The sequence below is a fragment of the Tympanuchus pallidicinctus genome, unplaced genomic scaffold, assembly GCF_026119805.1.
Source record: "Tympanuchus pallidicinctus isolate F22 unplaced genomic scaffold, pur_lepc_1.0 scaffold11, whole genome shotgun sequence".
Taxonomy (NCBI): domain Eukaryota; kingdom Metazoa; phylum Chordata; class Aves; order Galliformes; family Phasianidae; genus Tympanuchus; species Tympanuchus pallidicinctus.
Window position 1 is genome coordinate 1998217 of NW_026294627.1, and position 12921 is coordinate 2011137.

General features: G+C 43.0%; 1 protein-coding gene across 6 annotated transcripts in view; it reads right to left on the minus strand.

Moving 5' to 3' along the window:
- Positions 1-12921, minus strand: part of TENM4 (teneurin transmembrane protein 4) — an 810928-nt gene that overhangs the window by 248523 nt on the left and 549484 nt on the right. For 4 of the 6 annotated variants that reach the window (XM_052669278.1, XM_052669305.1, XM_052669295.1 and 1 more), the window contains one exon: positions 6825-7034. The exons of the other annotated variants lie outside the window; for them this stretch is intronic. In XM_052669278.1, the coding sequence (XP_052525238.1) occupies positions 6825-7034 (210 nt within the window). The remainder of the gene's footprint in view (positions 1-6824; positions 7035-12921) is intronic. 6 annotated transcript variants of the gene reach the window in all.

The window sequence follows — 12921 nt, forward strand, 5'->3', positions numbered from 1 at the left end:
GGCTCCACCGCTCAGTGAATAGGAGCAGGAATAATTCATGATCTGATCCTCTTCACATCTGCCGGTTTACAACTTCTTCCTTGATCTTCCAGCGTCTGAGGGGCAATGGCTGGTGCTTGGGAATTCTCAACCTGAACTCTTGTTGTCAGCTCTACCACTGAGAGAAATTTGGAGGAATGATTTGAGTACAATTTATTTAAATACATCAGTGAGAAATTGGATGGCTTCAGTGAAATTAGTGGGAAAATCACGTAGATGACAGCTGGGAAAAGCAATCCAAAATGACCAGATTGATCCAATAGAACTTCTTGAGCTTCTAGTCAGCCAGAAATCTTTCCACATTGAATGGAAAAAGAGGCATCTCCTAAGGCTGATTCACACCCTGGTGGCCTGAAATGCCTCACACTAAATTGAAAGCTTATGATTAAAATCTTTCTTGCTTCATTTTCTGACTGAAATGAAAAGAGAGACATTTAGGGGACGGTACCTCAGGTTGAGCTCTCAATGTTTATTGTTCCCAAATCAGAGGATAAATTCAGTGAAAAATTATGAAAAACAGGTTTTCAAGAGTCTTTTTCCCAAGCCCTTTCCAATAACCTTTTTCTACAATCATCACTCTCCTAAATATGTTCTTTGCTATGAATGTTTTTAAGCAATTGCTAAGCGAAACATCTTTCTAAGCTATTCTTCTCCTTAAGATGTTTTTTTTCCTGAACTTCTGAGATGTTTGGGGGGAGGTTTTAAACAAGTTTGGATGGGAAACACAATAATCCAAAGAAGATTTTTAATTTCTTAAAAGACAGTCTGGGAAAGATTGGCTACAACTTCCTATGCCTCAGCTTCCCTTTTGTAATTGTGAATTCTCATTTTAAGTAACACTAATAAACTCTGCAAATGTTTGATAAAGGATGCAGAAATTAATTATCTTACTCAAGTAGTAAATAATGAAGCATCACAACACACTCTGCAAAGATGAGGAATAGTCAGAGAATGGACCCTCCATCAACAAGCCTTTCTGGGGAAAAAAAATGCTTACATAAAACAACAGCAAAGTTAATTTGGGATTTATTATTAATTATTAGATGGGGAAAGTATCAATTATTGAGATTACGTTACCAAAGGATCTTCTCAGTCAGATCCTGCAAATTTTCCACTTCTAATAAACCACACATGGTACCATTCCCTCCCTGAAATGCTTTAACGTTCTGTGCCTTTGGAGCTCTCTGCTGCACTTTGACTTCCCAGTGACTCTCTATTCCATCCCAGTGCTGCAGCCACGCAGTGCTGTGCTGGAGTGGGACTCCTACAAGACAGCTGACATGCCTGAAGTTGGATGTGACGATCAGAGAAGTGATGCAAAGCAGACGGATGCACAGCTCAGCCTTTCAGCTGCTCAAGCGGGGCTGCAGAGCGAGCCTGAAAACCGCAGCGTCTGTACAGCTGGGTAAGCTTGCACTTATTAACTGTGCAGCACTGAACGCAGCAAGGACACCAAAGAAATAAACACTGTGCACACACATAGATAGATTAAAACCTTTCAGCTCTCTGGGGCAGAAAGTGCCCTCTATTTTCGGATTACTTCCTTTTAACCACTGAAAGAATCCAGCCACAACAGCAGCAGCCGCAGATGGTCTGGTCAGTTACTCACTGTACAGTGCCAGGAACCTAAAATTTAAATCAAATTAAACAGAGAGATCACAAATAAGTCTCTAGTAGTCCTCGTCAGCCTTTTTCTGAAGGATTTATCTTCATAAATCTGGGCCAAATCATTTAACAAAAAGGTAGAAAGTCCGTTCTGAAGGATAGGAAAGGGAGGAAAATTAGAAACGGTGTATGTCTTCAACACATCAAGGCTAATCATTAGTGATAAAAAATCCCAAGCAGAAAATAGTACACATTATTCAGGATACAAATCAGAAGGTCTAGACAGGGTCAATACGGTTGGAAATGAGAAGAAAGATCTTAGAGAAACCTCCTGCTTCAGCATTCTAAACAAAGAAAAAGTGTCAAAGACAGCACACAAATCTGCATTAGATTTGGCCACAGATTTGGTTGGACAAGTGCCTTGTTCATGCAGACCTCACTAAGTAGATGCAGTATGCTGCACTACTTTGCGGGTTGGTTGTTTTGTCTTGTGGGAAGGGAATGGTACCATGTATGGTTTATTAGAAGTGGAAAATTTGCAGGGATCTGACTGAGAAGATCCTCTGGTAATGTAATCTTAATAACTGATACTTTCCCCATCTAATAATTAATAATAAATCCCAAATTAAATTTGCTTTTTGTTTTATCTAAAAAGTTTGTCTTGTGGGTCCTGATCTGGTTTATATTCAATTGAAATCAGTGATCCTATGAAAACTGTGCTTGTCTCTTAGAACTCTGGAACATTTATGTATGCACTCAACATCGTTTTCCCTCCTCTCCTCCACTAACAACACAACTATGCTGGAGGTGAGGGCTGCACTGTCCACGCTTCACACAACACTAAACACATATCTTGGAATTGAAAGTTCAGTAGTACAGTGAATCATGCCTTTACCTACCGTCTCTCTCACAGCAGCTGTGTCACTTTGGGTGACTGGCAGTGTGACCTTCCACTTTTTTTGCAATTAAATTATCTTGCAGGTAGGAAAGGATGCTTCATGCTTGTTTTGGATGCCCCATCCCTGGAGGCTGAAGGCCCCATCCCTGGAGGCAATCAAGGCCAGGCTGGATGTGGCTCTGGGCAGCCTGGTCTCATGGCTGGTGACCCTGCACGTAGCAGGAGGGTTGAAACTAGATGATCATTGTGGTTCTTTTCAACCCAGGCCATTCTATGATTCTATAAAAGCAGCTTCAATCAGTGGGGAACAAGAAGAGGCATCAGTAGAGATAAGAATGTATATTCAAGGGAGAAGTCAAAGAAATCGGGGTACACATAATCAGAAGTGAATGGTAAGACCAAATCTGTGTCTTAGTTCCTTCTTCAAGAAACTTCAATATATGTTATTTTATGAGTGACTTTGGATCTTCTGGCTCCCATCTGTGCACACTGATCCAAATGCTGTTATCCAAATGTTGGTTTCCTGCCCGACAGGAGCAAGTCAGAGAAACACACCAGGCCCCACCAAATGACAAAAGCACGCGCTGCATCGCACTGAGTGACTGCTCACTGATGAAGGAGCTGGAAGAAGTCACACACGCCTTGGCTATGACTGCAAGGCAGCATGGTCACTGCTCCCAGAGGAATTCAGACTTGCACGGGCTTCAAGTATTTTTCAAAATCTGTTATTTGTCACTCTGCACACCAACTCCTCATGGGGATAATTGCCTTTTCCCTACTTCAGAGGTGTGCTGAGTGGCAATGCACCCACTGACATCCCCAGGGCCACAGCTGCAGATGCTCCAGGGAGCAGACAGCAGTGGCCAGGCTGATGAGCTCTTCCTAAACACCATTCCCCAAAGATTGGGGGTGGTTTTTTTTTTCAATTAGTTTTCATGGTATTTATTGGTTGAAATGGAAGAGAGTGGCTCCTTCCCAGTCTATCAGCAACTTTTCTATCTCCTGCCTTGGCTGGAGCTCCGCCTTTCCCACTTAGCCAGCACCTCCTGGATGCTCACTGCTGATGCTTCTCGTGGTGCTGCTGGACACTGCACAGACCGATGTTCCAACCCCACAGAGCAATTTTACTTCCTTAAAATAATCAGGTTATGGATTGGATGCCTTCTGTCACCAGTCAGATACACACAGTCAGATACACAACGCATCTTGCATGTCTTTTCCAACCTTAATGATTCTATGACATACATACAAAGGTCTGATGAAAAACCTAGGGCAGCCTACTTTTCAAATTGAGCTGAAATCCCTAAGTCAGGCTTTCAATTTGCTGCTTTCTGAAAGGAAATATATTGAAATGGAGGCATTCACATCCTAGTTACTTTGTGTAACTTCAGGTAAAATAAACTAAAAAAAATTACTCTGGAGTTGATACAAGTAAAAGCAGATCCAAGTCTGAAAAGTCTTCTTCCTCAAGGTTAAATACCTGCTGGCAGCATAGATATAATTAGAGATTTTTTGTATTCAAAGTGACTTATACTTTTTCCTTAAAAGTAAATAAAGGCTTGTAATTCATCTAACAGAAAAATAAAAGCCCTAAAAGGTGCCTGCATATTTATATGCTTATTAGGTTGTTCCAGCCTTTATTTGAAAGTTTACTTGGACGTTTTCCTGGAAGTATAGAAATTATATTATAGACATTATTACCTTTTTGGAATGAAAGGAACTTTGATAGAATAGCCTACTGTATCTTCAAAAAGTAGCATGCTTCTTAAGTTCCATGTGCATTATATTTGCGATTTACATGGGGATTTGTAACAGCAGTGCTGCTCCCTGGGTGTTACTTACTTTGGATGGGCTTCTCTAAGACTGAGTTTACACAGCTGTGGAAGGAAAACCTACCCACAATCAATTAAAAAGTGCAACACAAATCCTTCGGACAGCATTCTCAGGCTGTCCTGCTGCTGAGACAGCTACTATTCTCCTGGAATGAGTGCTCTAACTGTATTAAACTTAGTCCTAAACAAAATAAGCTTTTCCTAATTTTCACCATTTAAGGAACATAAAGACCTGCCTTTGTCATTTAAACTTTAAGCTGACTAAGCCTCATAGAAACAGAACCTTAAGGAACTAAAGCAATTAAATCTATTTACAGAGGTCAGAAGAGTATCTTGGCTTTAGACATGATGGGCTTATACAGCCTGTGGTTCTTATTCATGCAAACTCTCAGATTATAGGTTGACAGGTGGCATAGGAAGTCATCTTTGTTTCCCTCTTGATAGCAGAGTGATGCTGAGGCGGTTCTATGAGGTCACCAGTGTGCTGGTATTACCTGTGCTTCTGATTGCTGAACAAGTAGGATAAGCACACAAATGAGACCCCAGACACCCTGTCTTTGTGTGCGACGTATTTATTGCCAACCTGCTGAATCCTACACACAAAGAAGGCTTCGGGGAATGCTGAACGTCTACAAGCCAATGCAAAAAGCACTCAGAAAAAAAGGAAGTAGGATAAATAACCAGGCAGCTGAAAAGCCTCAAGTCTAACTAACTCACCAGCACATCAATAAAACAATAACGTCGTCAAACCACCATGGACTCCGAACAATGCTTTTTCTGTTGTTCTGATAATTAGTAAAAGAAGAGATTAAGGTCTTTAATCTCACTTGCTTTCTTTTTCTCCCCTCCTTTTACCTTGAGGCTGTGTATGTGTACATATATATTCCTAAATGAAGAAAGAGAAAGAACATACGTCGAAATGTCGAAAGCATGAGGTGGGGTGTGAGTCTGGCTTTATTTCCAACAAGAGTGTCATCTACATGATTTCAGATTTAAATGTGCTGTGACTGCCAGGAGTCAGATGTGTGTGTGTGTGTGTTGCAGTAGGAGGGGAGGGGGAAAGCTGAACAGAGGATATGAATTTTAAGCAGTTTCCTGAATGAATGACACTGTATTTCCCCCTACTCTCTTTAGGATGACAATTCAGAGGAGATAACCTTCTCCTTTGAAAAGCCCTGAAGGGAAAGTTTGTTTTTACCATAACAAATGCAACAAAAGAAAAGAAGAGGGAAGCTGGGAAAAGGGTGGTGGTGAGGGGGGACAAATTAAATGTCAAACTTTCTCTCCTTACTTAGAGATAACAGCGTAGTAGGAAACCTTCCTAGAAGCTTAACATAAACGGAGTTAAACTGTTGCCAGCTGCAGTAAAGCTCTCCCTCACCTTTCTTTCTCTCTTTCAAGATATCTTTGAATGCCCTCTCCTTCATCATAAATCAGACCTGAGAGCAATTATCACTCCAGCCGGATGGCAGCGACCTGAGTGGCCACTGCTCTTCCACCATCCTAATCTGTACTTTGTCAGGTTACACTCCCCTTGATGAAATCTCACATTTCCTTGCCAATGAGCATTATCTCTCTCTTTATGACTCACTGTCTTGCAGCAGAAAGCTGTGAATCCCATTCTTCTTCAGATTTGAGCGGGTCCAATAGTTGGCTGAGCTCCCATGTGGGGAAGCTCAGAGTATCCCAGGCATCTGAGCTCCCATGTGGGGAATTGTAGGGCATCCCCGGGTACAGGGTCTGAGCTCCCATGTGGGGAATCATAGGACATCCCAGGGTATGGGGTCTGAGCTCACATGTGGGGAATCATAGGGCATCCCAGGGTACGGGGTCTGAGCTCCCATGTGAGGAATCCCCAGGCACCCCAGAGTTTCGGATCTGAGCTTTCATTTGGGGATTCTCAGGGTGTCCCAGGGCATGGAGTCCTGCCTCAGATACTCACCCACAGACATCTCTCAGCCCCTTACAGGTAAGGTGGCTGCAGAATCCCACATCTGAGGGCGAGCGCGAGGTGCGGGTGCCCATCACAGCCCCAGCAGCACTTTGTTTGGCTCTTCCATCCCTTGGTGACAGATCGAGGAGGCCCACCCAGAGAAAGGGGTGCTTTGGGGGAGTTTTTTTAGCCCACAAAGCGAATAATGAGGAGAAAGCAATGGAAGGAGCCCCAGCTTTTAGAAAGTTGCACTACAACTTTGAAGTTTCTGAGCTCTGCTCAGGTACCACAGCGAGCTCATCCTCACCTCAGCCCCACAGCAGCACCGACCCTTTCCAACAGAGCCTTTCTCACGCGGCATGGAGTGATTTTTAAATACATTTATTCACCCCTTTACACCCCTCTATTGTACGCTTTCCCAACAAAACCCAACACCGAACCCCAACCGACCGGCAAAACCCCCGCGCACGGCTGTTAGACGTGCAAATAAAGGACGGCAGAAAGAAGTCACACTCACCGTTGGCGGCGACACAGAGGTTTCCAGAGCCGCTTTGAACTAAGAATGAGTTAGGGACAAACTCTTCCTCAGAATCAGAGTCCGCGGGCGGCTGGGCCGCGCCGTTGCCCAGCAACCGCCCCGCGCCATCATTGGCCGGCGGCGAAGGGGGGGGGGAGGGGGACTGCTCGGGGGGTGTGGAGGAGGCGGACGAACAGCGCAGGGGAGGACCTGAGGGTCGCAAACACACACGGACGGACACAGAGAGAGAGAGAGAGAGAGAAAAGAAAGAAAATAAACAACGCAGTGACACAACGCAGACAGAGAGACAAAATAAAGTCGGGCCAGGGCTCTGGGAAGGGGTGCCCGCGGTGCTTTGCCCGCTCTGGAGCACTGCGCATAGCTGCCCGCAGGCGGCTTCAATGAGGGGCACCCACAGGACACAACCACCCCTAAGACGAAAATCCACGCTTTTGTAGGGTTTTGGCACCTGGTGCAACCCTTGGTGCGAGGCTTGCATCGCAGGCACTGCCAAGGAGGCAGAGTGCAGATGCTGGGCTGCGTTGTGCTGAAGGGAAAGTTTTGTGTCGTGTTATATGAGCTATTTTCTTTTACACATTTCGCATCAGGACGCTCGCATCCCGTTCAGGATGGGATTTAAGCGAGTCCTTGTCAAGTTTTTGAGGCAAAAAAAAAAAAAAACAACTACAAAAAAACGCCTCACAAGGCTCGGGAAAGAGCGTAGCTGCGTGCTGTTGAAGCGCATCAACAAAGTGACAAACAGAGCAAACTCTGCACAGGTTCGTGTTGGTAAATAAATCACCACAAACGCGGCTTTCACAAGAAAGTTGTGAAACCTCAGGTAGCATTTGGCATAAAGCCACATTTGATGAAGGAGATGTTCCTGGTGACTTCAAGGAAACGGGATCAGGTGCATGGAGATGTGATAGATCCAATTCGGAAGATGTACCGCCAGCAGTTAGTGGCATCAGGGTCTTATTCGAATCGGATCTTGGATTTCCAAGATCAACTTGGAAATTGCAAACCCCAAACTGATGAAATCAGGGAAATGCAGGGGTCAGTCCTAACACAAACTGGTAAAATCAAGGAAATGGGGAGGTCAGATATGCGCAGTGCATCAGTAAAAAGGATGGGGTCATGAACACAGACATATGTCAAAATACAGGACAATGCATTGAAACGTGAATATTTCCCCTTGACACGTTCTGATATGAAAGCCATTATGATTAATTTCCCACATTTTCCCAAATTCTGGAATGTTTTCATGCAAAATTCATCAAAATGAAAGAGAAACAGCACGAGGAAACAAACATTAAGAAACGTTTCTTAAAAACAAACAAACAAAAAAACACAACACCCTACACATTTTGAACATAACATAGCACACAACATAATCGCACAGTATTTTTTACTAAACACAACATGAACACTATAGGAAAGCACACAAATCGAAAACAATGAAGTGGGTTTAACATTTAAATCCCCCCAGACTGGTTCTGTTGTAAGTTTCTTTGCTCAGTCATCATTTTTGCTCATGATCAGCCCTTGGATGTTTCCTCTCTGGCATATGCAGTTCTTATAAGTTGCAAAGTATAATCAGAGCAGAAACTGTGGTGTTGGAGCAAAACCTGGGTCCAGGGCAGCCCATAGAACTGTACCTATGCTCAAAGACAAGTGACTTCCCAGAGGGGAAACCAGGCCTAGTAGAGAGCCTGTTTTCTTGCATGCACATCAGTCTGTGCAGCTTTCAGACTGTATACAGTAAGACATGAACACTGTGTTTTGTTTTGTGGAGTTATCTGGGTTTCCTTTCTTCTGACATCCTTCCAAGCTGAGAAGTTCTCCTTTAGGAATGTTTTCTTTTAGGAATCTGTAGCCTGCTTTCTACTCCCTGACCCTTTTCACAGCACTGAGGCTGCAGCCTTTCCATTATATTAACTATAGGTAGGAGATGGAGAGAGCAAGCAAAAAAAAAAAAGGGAGGGGGTTGTAGGCAATGTTCCAAGGTACTGTGGGAGGCCCTGAAAGACGTTCAGCAGGTAGAAGCAGAGGAAAGTCCAGCAACTAGGCTTGAAAAGACAGCTCAGGCATCAGCCATGCCACAGACATCCTGTGTTTCACAGAATTCTCGAATCCCAGAATCCTAGAATCACAGAATGCATTGGAATTGGAAGGGACCTTAAAGCCTGTTTAGTTGCAGACCCCTGCCATGGGCTGATCTCCCCCCAGATGTTTTTTTTCCCCTGAGCAGACAAGGCCCCATCCAGCCTGGCCTTGTGCACCTCCAGGGATGGGACATCCACAGCTCTCTGGGCAGCAGTGCCAGGGCCTCGCCACCCTTTGATTAAACAATTTCTTCCTAATATCTAATCAAAATCTCCCCTCTTTTAGTTTAAAACCATTCCCATTTCTCCTATCGCTGTCGGACTATGTAAAAAGTCAGTCTCCCTCCTGTTTATACACTCCCCAGAGATACTGGAAGGCCACAATGAGATCTTGGAGCTTTCATAGAATCATAGAATCATGGAATGGCCTGGGTTGAAAAGGACCACAATGTTCATCTAGTTTCAACCTCCCTGCTATGTGCTACCAACCACCAGACCAGGCTGTCCAAAGCCGCATCCAGCCTGGAGAAGCTTTATTTTGTTCTGTCTGGAGAAGCTTTCTCTTCTCCATGCTGAACAAGCCCAGCTACCTCAGCCTTTCTATGTAGAAGAGGTGTTCTAGCCCTCTGAAACAGGCTGACAGTACACGATTACACTATAATGAGAGTTACAGAAGGAAATTTTTGAAAAATGGTCATGCACTAATAGGAGGAAGACTACAGAAAGACAGATAATGAGAGACTTCTACAATCCCATGAAAAAGGCTAGTGGTGCTTGCAGTTGTGGATTCAAACATATGCAGAGACTATTAATTTTGTGGTGTTCTTTGGGTGAGGACAAGATACAGGTCAGATCATGTTGTCCTTCATCCCACACACCTCTGCCCTTTTGCGGATGAGCACAGCTTTGCCGTGTCACAGGCTCTGATGTGCAAATGGCTCTGGAGATTCAGCTCTTGCTCTGCTGTGCTCTTCAAGGAGACAGGTCTACTCTATGTCGTTTCCACATGGTTGCAAGTTGGGATTTTGGTATAGGCTTTCCTCCACCTCCCATTATAAAATGAATAAAATGGGATAAAATCAAATTCACAAGAAAAAAAAAAAACAAAAAACAAAAAAACAAAAGTACTCTATGAAAACTTTAAATTTTAATCAACTGCACCTCTGCAGATTGAACACGGGAAGTTCCCGTGGGCTTTCACGGTCGTTACGTGCGCTTTCAGCAGTGTGCAAGCTGACCTTTACAAGGGAAGATTCCTTAGGAATCGTGCATACTAACCACAGTACTGAGGGCTGTGCTGCTGTGAAGGGCACTGGTGCATACAACCACATTCTCTGAAAAATTCCCTCTTGGGCAAGCAATACTGGGGAGATTTTACAAGCTATTGGATGGAAGGTGCAGGATGGTCAGCTCTGCTGACAACACCCAGTTAAAATGCATGAGGAGCAAAACGATTCCTTCCTTCTTAACGTGTCAGCAACTGTGTAGACAAAAGTATCTTAAGTTCTTTAAGAGAATTGCCTCCTTTTCTCTGCTTGGACAGAAAGCCAAAAATTAAATCTGACCTTTTCACAAAAAATAAACGAAGGGAGAGATGAAAGATACAAGTCTGTATCATTCTCAGGCAAGTATCTCATTGAATTTACTGTGACTGCAGGCCCAAGTAAAACAAGCAGGATTCGGCCCATAAACTTTCATTCCAGCTGCCAGAGCAAAATTTCTAATTGAATAGTACAAAATAAATCCACAGCAATACTGGGTTGCTATGGAACCTGAACAAGTAGGCCAAGTCACTTTGCGGATTGTGCCATTTCTCCTTCAAAGATACAAAACAGGAGGACTAGATAACACGTTCATTATGCACACTCTTGCAATTTGAAAAGTCACTCAAAGAAAAACAAAAACGGGTTCCAAGTTTGGGCCCCTTGGCATCAATTTGTTACAATCTTATATAATATATCCGCTTACAAGTGAACAGTCAAAACTATGTTTTTTGGACTTGAGGCAGGAATAATACAAAAGTTGAAAGAATGATCAGTTGCTTGCACAAATTTGGAGGAAAACAGAACACAACCTTGTATTTTATCTGTGTGTCGGGATTTCAGATTAAGATTAAAAATATCAAGGAAAGATATGTTACAGTCTCCAATGATTTATGAAACTGCTTAGCAAACACAAACTTTGGAACTAGGCTAACACAAAGAAAGTGTTTCCCAACTTAACCATGGAGCTCTGTGAAATTTAGGCAACCACTTTAAATGTAGTGAAGAGTCAGACCAGGGCAGACTCTAAACAGGGGAAAGTAAGACAAACAATAAACATGCCTTCAGTTTATGCTACACATTTGGCTGTAATATTTCAAAATACTGTGTGTTTCTAGAGTTACTCTGTTATGTGGAGATTCTGGCCTTCAGAGATCAAGAGCTGATTTAAAACGGGTGTATTCATCTAGTGTGAACAGAAAGGCTGCCAGGAATACAGAACACTCAAGGAGATACTTTTAGATGAAGGACAGTAAATTTTTTTCAGAGACTGTATTCTGTGGAATATGCCCATATGTTTACAATTTGACTCAAAAGAATTAGAAAAGTGTACAAATGCTGACTTCTCACGGAACAGATACCACAAGACAATGGAATTTAATAGTGGCCAATATACCCAGAGTGGTATTATCTGCAATCAATAAATCATTAATATCCTTTTTTTCCCAATGGTATCTTCTGTCAGGCTTCAGACAGGAATCTTTAAGATCTTTACAAGCACTGAGTATGTAAGCTTTGAAATTGACAGAAATCCTGGGGTCTGTTATCAGATTGGCTGATAAAACAGGATTGTCTGGGGAGCAGACTTGTACTTCTTACAGATAAGGGAACTGAGGCACGGAGAAGTCCAAATGCTTCAAAATGCTATTGCTTCCTGTATCTGTGTACTGTATTGCTAACCATCAATAAAACAGCTTAAAACACTCAGAATATTTTAAATCAGTAATTACCACTGTAAGAGAGGGATGGGGGAAGGCAAGCAGAAGTAGGATTGTCATATAGCAACGACAGTAATTATCAGGTAAGAACTTTTGGGTTAAGTCGTGCCACTGAAAATGCTTGGCCTTATCCAACTTTAAATATGAATGCCCCGTAACAAATGGGACTGGTTGAACCTTAATGACAGGAGCAGCTCAAGCACTGTTACAAGTAAAAGTACATCACAGCACAGGTCTGGCATTAATGTGTGGAATGGGAGTTCATAGGAAGGCTGTATAAATGCAGCAAAGTAGTGTGCTGGCTGGGTTTATTATCCTGTCAAAAGAAGGATTGTAAACAGATGCTTTTGTCTTTCTGTCTTCCCTTCTCCTTGCACAGTTGTTTTGAGGGATCTTTATTGACATCCAAACCAAATCTTATTGATCTATATTAAAATTATAGCTAGCCTTGTGCTGCAGAAAGCCATGACCTATTTACACAATGGAAACACATAGGTACCTCTATCTGGCAAAATAAGCTAATTAATAAATAAATCTAAAACTCAGACAATTGCATCCCGCAGTGAATCTGATTGATTAGAAACCCACAAGCAAGAAGAACTGCAGGGCTGAGATGTCTGTATGTGAAAGGCCTGGCTTGGTGGCAAGCAGTGGGCATTGGTTCATCACAGTAGCATCTCCAAGATGGATTGCCAACGTGTGGACAAGGTGGGAAGGAAGATGCCCTGCAGGATGTGAAAGGCTGTGATTGGTAGTATTTCAGAGCATCGAAGATCCTGCTGAGTTGAGGAAGGGAGTAAGATAATATCTGCCATTAACTTTTCAAAGTGAGGGAAAACATAGTATTTGAAGACAAATATTGATTATCACATGTTAAAAGACTGCTTTCCTAGCATCCATGAGACTCACTCCTTCAGAGATGAAGAAAGAAGAGATTTTCCTGGTGGACAAACATTGTTCATGCCTTTCCCTTGGCAGCATATCCTGCAGACAGCATAAAGCACTGCTAGAA